The following is an 8,133-nucleotide window of genomic DNA, read 5'->3' as shown; positions in this document are numbered from 1 at the left end:
CCCCGTTGCGGGCGGGGGATTAGAGGCAGTGATAACTGATATGAGTACGATCTAATGCACCAACGCAAATTTTTGGAATCGATAATGCCTCGTGCCATATAATTGTTACTCCCTCTGATTCTAAATTTTTGTCGTGGTTTTAATTCAAATTTATACTAAAATCACAACAAGAATTCAGAATCACATGAAGTACAATAAATTACGAGGAATTTTCTTTCGCTATATTCGTGGATAATAACTCCAGTCCAAGTCATGTGGGCCACAGAATGTTATGCATCGTTGAAAGTTCGAACGTGTAGGTTTAGCCTTGCTCATTAAGAATTGTCTTGATTAGATTAGATTAAGGAAAAGACAATCTGCTCCTCAAAATTAAGAGAGCATAAAGAGAACAGAAATAAGAGCTAACAACCCAGACGAGTTCCTGAACACCATAAACACATCGATCAAGGAGCAAGTTGCGCGACAAGCTCTTTCAGAACCGAGGGGCAGCTTTTCATCAGATGCTCCAAGTCATCGCTTGCCGTGATTTCCTTGAGATTGCCCGGAGACTTGAGAAAACTGAAGCACGCTTCCTTGAGCCCATGACAACCATGCTGGTCCGCCAATGCCAATGTAGTGGTCACCGTGCTTTTATCAATATTGCTGCACAACTCATGCTCACATATCAACTTCAGTCTGGCAAGGCTATACCTGTCCGCCGCTGCAAGCAGATGTTGAGCCATCATTGTTGCGTCAGCACTATCCATCTGCGGCAGCGAGTCGGTGTAGATGAAGTGGAGCATCGCCTTGAAGACTCTCGGATCCATGTCGTCGATCTTCACGCTTGTCGCCGTCTTCTCCTTCATCGGACCGAAAAGCCCAGACTTGAACACTGACGACCGAGCGGCTAGCACGCACCGATGTGCGGCGAACGTCTCGCCGCCGACCTCGAAACTCACGTCCGCACCCTCACTGCCGGCATCCGAGAGGAGCGCGCCTAAATGTTGGTGTATGTCGGACTGTGGCACCACGACAAACTGCACCGCGACGTCCTTTGCCAGGCAGATCTCCTTCAGGACGGTGACATCACAACTGATCTCGAGACAGTCATCTTTCAGATAGGCTGACTGCTCCAATTTCTGCCTTTTGATGAATTTATCATGTCCCTTTCCACTTGCTTTGGCCGAGAATGTGCTCACTGCCTCGGTGTGCAGTGGAACGTGTGTGCGTTCAGCCTGGTCGAGCAAGCTGAACCTGTACTTCGCCTTGACCTCCGTAGCATCAGGGTTGAGAAGAAACAGGGCCACGGATATCCAATCGGTGCATTCCGAACCCCAGCCGTCAGGGTAGCACCTGATGCACCAGCTACGGCCGCCGGCGTTGAACTTGACGGACCCGATGAACTTGCCGACGCCGAGGCCCTTTATCAGGGAGTAGCCTTGGACCTTGAGCACGTGAGACCCGGACACGGCCTCGGCCACGACGACAGACGCCGAGTGCATGCCACCTCCACCGGCGGCAAGGGCTGCCGCCACGGAAGAGGTGGACATGTCGCGCGTCCACGTTCGTTCTTGCTGGCGGCCTGCCCGCTGTGGCCGGAATTTTATGCGTGGCGGTAGGGTGAACGCGAGCCGGGCTCGCCACGAGCTCGCCGTGGCTGTCGGCGAGCCGCCAGGAGAAGCTCGGTTAAGGCGGCTCGGGCCGGCTCGCGAGGTGCAGCAGTCAGAAGACAACACCAGCGTGGGCGGTGTGGCGACGGTGGAGGCTTCGTGGAAGAGGAAGGCGGCGGGGTGGTCTCTAGCCCTTGCCGCGGACGGCGAGGAATACGACGGCGAGGCGCTCCCCTGCCCAGCAGCGGTCGGCGTGGCAGCTGATGGAGAGGACGAAGACGGAGTCGCAGACGTCGAGGCGGAGGAAGGGGGAATGTGCGGCGGGAGCCGCCAGGGAGCTAATTTTCTGGCGCCGGCGGCGGCCGATCGGGGGAGGGAGGGGGCGAGCGGTGGAAGGAGGTCGGCGAGACTGGGGTTTGGGGGCGGCGCAGGTCGGGAATGAGAGGGGAGGGTTTGGCCTCTATCTCCTTACTGGACCGCGCGGGATGAATCGGGCCGCGGAAAATGGGCCTTAACTTCGGGCCGCTCCGGCTCCGCGTCGGGCTAGCTCGGTCCGAGAACGAAACGAGCTGGCATTTAGCCCGGCTCGGGGCTGAAAAAATTGGAGCTCGGGGCGAGCCGCAACGAGCGCGGAGCTAGCCCAAATGCTCAGCCCGAGCGTCCAGGCCGCACCACGATATCTTTGTAGTCACATATTCGAATGGTCATGTATTCTCAAAAAATAAAAAAATCGAACGGTCATGTGCTACCGAAATCAGCTGCTATGAAGGCGTGCCCCTAATGTAGTTGAAGGGTGACTTACCGAAATCATGCTTCCACATCACCTATGTGTCTCCGGTGAAGACGAAAGACATCATAACTCGAGACCCATACCCAAGGAAAAATAAACTCACTCTCGTGCCGGACACAAATTTAAAAGCGATAACCTAGACGAAAACATGTGCAAGAGGAGACACCGCCGAACCTCTAACGAGAAACACTGTACCTCTAACCAATCACGCCATTAGGTGCCACCAAAGGGAAAATGTTGGTCTCATTTCCTTGTCTTAGTAACGTCGAACTAGCATCGTAAAATTCTGACACTTGCCTCTCTGCTCCTTGCCTTGTTGCAGGAATTTGAACCGACGTAACAATCAGGAAGTCAATGTGCACGCAATGCAATGCATCAGTTAGCCTGGTTTTTTTTTAAAAAAAAAGCTCAAAAAAGGCTAACTGGGCTAAATTACATGGTTCCAGCGGCGAACGGGCCAAATCCAAATGGTTTCTTCTTTAATGGGCTGGGGTGGGGGGCGGCAGTGCGGCACCCTCCCTCTAACATGAACATAGCCCCACAAGTGTCTCCACTCTATACCTGCGCAAACCTCGGGCTAGGCCGGGTTCGGGCCGGACTTCATAAAAGCCCGACGGTGAAACCTGAAGCTCGAGCCTGGTCCGGCCCGAAACCCTGAAAATAGGCCATTTAAGTATTAAAATAATTATTTTCGGAATAAATAAATGATTTTTATACCTATTTTTTCTAAAAAATCCCGTTTTGTCATTTCGGGGGCCGGGTTTGGGACAGAAAAGTGAGATCCGAGCCCGGACCGGGACGTCGGGCTTCGGGCCGGGCCGGCCGGAGGCCGGGCCACCCATGCGCAGCTATACTCCACTCAAGGAAAAAAAAACTCCACCAGTGTCCCCTCTTCAAAAAAAACTCCACTAGTGTTAGAAGCACTTGGTCAGGAAGTTGATGCATCCAACTGCTCGCAGAAATAGCATACGATCGGTACTGATGTGATAATTGGCACATACTTTGGATCCTATCGCAGCGAACAAAATGTAGATCCATTCTATCATGATAGCAGACAATTTTTTTTGAGGAAAAGACAGTTGGTTCCCATCATTTATTCTCGGGTCCGTTTGCTATGCAATCAAATTCTGAGAGCCCTCCGATTAATCCAGTCTTTGCGAAAAAAACCCTGTACATGTTCTTTTTTTTCTAAAAATCCCCTGTTGTTGATCTCCCCGATTTTTTTTTCCAAACAGGTCGTTTCTTCTCTGTATTAGGTCGCCTGACCGCGTCTCGTCGCCGCCGGGCCGGCCGCCTGACACCAGATTCGTCTGTGCGCCACTAGAAACGATCCTCCCATCCTGCGCACGGCAGGCGCCCCAATGATTTGATCAGAAGAGCTGAACGTCATGCTCATGGCTGCATCCCTCTTCTGCCTATACGTGCAGACGAGCAAGGATACCAAATTCATGATCGCGTTGCTGCATCCCCTCTCCCTCTCCCTCTTTCTCTATATATCTCTCTCCATACGGATGAGCGATGCAGTGATCAGTGCACGCAGACTTGCAGACTTGAACTAAGATAAGAAATATGTTCTGAAAATCTGAAGTAGGCCTTGGAATGATATGAATTGGCATGGTTGATGGTTCAGGTGACAAATTAAACCATACAGCCATACAGGTTGGTCGGAGAAACAGAAATATTTTCTTACTAATCCTAGTTCATAACAAATTGTAGGAACTTATCACCAACAAGTACCACGAGACTAGCTACAAGATTCTAATTCATGGCACTTCTGACGTTTCTGAAGCTCCTGCCCTTCTTTTGTTTCAGTTAAAACAGCACCTCTCTTTCTCTTTCTACATATGAAAGAACAATTTTGCAGTTACAAGATTCTAATTTTCGAACAAGCATTACAAATCAAGATTTTTTACTTTTGGCTTGTTGATGAACAGTGTCAGTACTTTTCAATCCATAGAACATTAGTCAAGAGGATAACGGTTCCTCTGGTATTCTTGTTCCCGAGACAAATTCATAAGTGAATCAAATCTCATGGAACCTGGTGGATAAAGTCTGTAAAACATCACCCTTATGGGTTTGAACCACTATGCATGCATTGATCTTTGTGGTGTTACCTGAGACACGGTACCATAGATTGCTAATTGAGTTCTTCTTCGGAGAGGGGTGGAGAGACAAGGACAGAAAGGGCTGCAGGTCCGTGTGACGTTCAGCTCTTCTCCATAAAAGGGATCAAATCGTTGGGGGAAGCGAATCGTTTCTGGGCAGTGGGCGCGCGGACGAATTCGATGTTGGGCGGCTGACCGGCGGCAGCAAGACGTGGTCAGGCGACCTAGAAGGTGGGAGCTCCGCACGTGAATCTAACCACAGGAAGCAGATCGGAGGGCTATCGTTAATTTGATTGCATGATTGCATTAGTTTGGTGATTGCACGGCAAATGGTTTAGAGAAAAAGCATTGTACAAAACAAAAGAAAAAGAAGGGGTGAAATAAAAAAAAAGGCCCGGAAGGGGAGTCCAAGCAACTAATCTTCCGGGTTGGTGGAACAAGCCTGAGCCCGACTCTCAATGTCTTCCCCACACCAAGTAGGACACTTACAAGGCTGTCATCCCCGATCCCTTGAAGATTCTCCTGTTTCGCTCCTTCCATATGCCCCACCAAGAGTAGATGACACGACCGCTAACTCTTTGCTTATCCTTCTTTGCAAGCCGGTGCAAACGACTGTCCCAATGCTGAGTGCTGGGAGGGTGAGCTTGGGCCCAATCCTGGTTAAGGCACCACACCTCCTTGGTGAAGCTACAGTCGCAACAAAGGTGTAGGATAGATTCTAGATGGATGCGACAAAGCTAACATACTAGATTATGCGGCCATTCTCGGAGGGCTAGGTAGTCACCGGTGAGGATCTTGTCATGCAGCACGGTCCACGCAAATAATTTGCGTTTAGGCTAGGCTTTAGCCCCTCAAATCTTTTTGCCGAGAAGGGAGGAGTCGTACCGAAGAATTGGGCCAGGTACGTAGTGGCCGCCGAGTATGAGCCCGATAGGCCCAGCGCCATGAGACATAGTCTTCAGCATCGGAGAGGGTGGTCGCCTGCGCAAAACTCCACGGCTCAACGAAGGCCGACAACTGTTACCGTGGTGATGCAAAGAAGGGAGTGGACCGAACGATTTTTTCTGGACACAATGGAATAGAGCTCCTGCCAATGTTGCCTTGGATCGAGCCGGCCAGTTGCCACAATTGTGTTTGTCATAGCGCCAACAATAAATTTCTGCCCTTCGACTGTATATTGTTTAGCATCTTTAGCAGAATTTTCCATTCGTTCTTCAACACTTTGAAGGCTTTCTTAATGGCATTGCGTTTCAAAAGGTGGATCTTGTATGTTGAACTTCTCCTTAAAAGTATGGGTTTTTTATTTCCGTGCCCTCGGTTCCTTAGTTCTACTCAGTTTTGCCTGAGGCTTAAAACGTTGCTCGCTTCTACACTTCGTTCTTTGGCAAATGCTCGCAAATGTCCTCACAGCGGACCTGTTAACGGTCAAGGCCTTTGACCGTTGCCTCCTGACAGGTGGGTTCAGGTTAAATCCCGCCGAGTGGGGCCAACCTAGCTACTGACATGTGGGGCTGAAGCAACAGGAAAATGATCCCTTTGACTGCAGAAGAAATGATTAATTTGCAAGTGGGTCCACCGTCGGAAGGAAAAATCAAGCAGCTTCTGGCCATTGCCCCGCCAATGCTTTGCCGTCGGTAGAGTTGCTCTCCTGCGCGACACAGGCCGGCAGGGGGTGGGGTGTCTAGCAGGCGCAAGGCCGCTTCACCCTGAGGTGGCGCTGGAGCTTCTCATTGCTGAAATCTTGCTGGCCGCGGGCTCGTGCGGTCTGCGGTGGCGGAGGGCGACGCTAGGAGGCGGGGCGATACAGAGCACGGGAGAGGCAGGTAAGAGGGGCAAAAGAATGAGTAGGTCATCACGAATCTGACGGAGGCATTGGAAGGGGTGGAGGAGCACTGCGCGAGAACCTCGACGCCGGCGGGTGGCAGGTAGAGAAGAGCAGCGACGCGGGGATGACTCGGACCACGAGAGGCTCGATGAGAATCACCAGAAGGTTCAAAGTGATAAGGTGGACGAAAGATCAGTATGGTCGACTAGAGGCGGGGGGGGTGAATAGGCGACTAACAAATTTTACTTTTTAATTTTCTTTTCTTGAAAGATACAAACACTTCATCCTAGGGTTCACTAAATTCTCTAAAAGGAATGGAACCCTGGTATGAAGTGCGATAGCCGAAGCACTAGCCGAAGCAAAGTATAGACAATGAAGTAAAACAAGTAAGTAAAGGGGCAAGTATGATACCACACGGAAAGACGAAGATTTCACCGAAGTTCCACCTATTGGGATCGGTGTACGTCTCCGTTTGGAGGAGCGCTCTACCACAAAGGGAGAGATGCCACGAAGGCCCACTCTATTCTCCAACTACCACACCACAAAGGTGGGATGAGCTCTCACAACACCGCAAAGGCGAGGTGAGTTCCACTAATGGCTTCCTTGAAGGCGAACGCCAAACCTTTACAAACAAGGGGAAGGGCACGAATCCACAACTAAATTGGAGGCTCTTTCCCAAATCCTCAAACACCTCCTCACAAGATTTGAGTGCTTGAAGAGACACCTTCCGACTAGGGATCCCAAAATCCCAAGAGTAACAAAATCCACCAAGGAAAACGAGGGGAATCAACTTTTGATTTGGTGAAACCCTAGATCGAGCTCTTCTCAACCCTTCCTCAAAGTATTGGCTTGGGGGATGCACTAGGGAGAGAGATCTCGAGATTTGAAGCTCTTGGTGTTCTTGAGTGAGAGAATGGGGATGAACTGGGTGTGCTCAGGCAAGGAAACCCGTTGGGGACGAAGACCCTTTTATACCCCATCGAAATCCAACCATTAAGACACATTTCAGTAACTCCAGTACCAGGCAGGTAGTGGACCGGAAGTTCTAGGGGGTAGAACTTCCGCCCTGCTACCGGTCTCCTACAGCTATACGCAGTAGGATTCCAGTAGCGTTTCAGTATCAGACCGGTACTAGAGCAGAACTTCCGCCCACCGGAACCTCCGGCTATTTAGGCGGTAGTACCGGCTATCTCTGAAAAAGTGTGACAGGCTTAGCAAGATTAAAACAACTCTCAACTCAAAACTGGGATTAGGCTTTATGTGGGTGCAATCTAGTAGGTTTGTGTACGTGAAGTTGATTCACCCAAAGCTTTTCCAAATGGACTCTCTCTTTATAGTACGGATTTCCCTACGACTCAATAAAATAAAAAGCCGTAAATCCTTATACGCTTCTTTCCTTTTTGAGGGCGATGAATCGTGTCACAACACTAGTTATCAAATCTGAAAACACTTGGCGCACGATTAGTCCACAAGTTATGTTTTCATTAACACCAAAACAATTAGGGATCGAAATGCCCTTTCAGTGGAGCTGAGGGAGGCAGCGGTGGAGTCCGGAGGTCGCCGGAGAAGGAGATCTGCTCGGCGGCAGAAACCGGTAGGAGCTGAGGAAGAAGATGGTGATGCAGCGATTGGAGGCACCTCGGGTCGATTACTTCTGCAGGAAGGATTCTCGAGCCGATGCAGGTCTCTTGGGCAAGGTGACGAGGCTCATGGAGGACGCTGACCATGACGGTGCAAAGCAGCGGTGCGCGAGCGTGCTCTGGACGACGCGAACACCGTTCGCGTTCCGGCCAGAATAGAGCACGAGAGGATGTGCAGCTTGCG

General features: G+C 50.6%; 1 protein-coding gene across 1 annotated transcript; it reads right to left on the bottom strand.

The window, feature by feature from the left end:
* Positions 1–300: 300 nt before the first annotated feature.
* LOC100829733 (BTB/POZ and MATH domain-containing protein 2) lies at positions 301–2,039 on the bottom strand. The gene has a single exon (XM_010239259.3). The coding sequence runs from the start codon at positions 1,527–1,529 to the stop codon at positions 444–446; it is 1,086 nt and encodes a 361-aa protein (XP_010237561.1). The 5' UTR covers positions 1,530–2,039; the 3' UTR covers positions 301–443.
* Between the last annotated feature and the right edge of the window lie 6,094 nt (positions 2,040–8,133).

This window comes from Brachypodium distachyon, chromosome 4, assembly GCF_000005505.3.
Source record: "Brachypodium distachyon strain Bd21 chromosome 4, Brachypodium_distachyon_v3.0, whole genome shotgun sequence".
In the NCBI taxonomy this organism is placed as follows: Eukaryota; Viridiplantae; Streptophyta; class Magnoliopsida; order Poales; family Poaceae; genus Brachypodium; species Brachypodium distachyon.
Note: the sequence above shows the minus strand (reverse complement) of the source record. Positions and strands in the feature narration are given on the sequence as shown.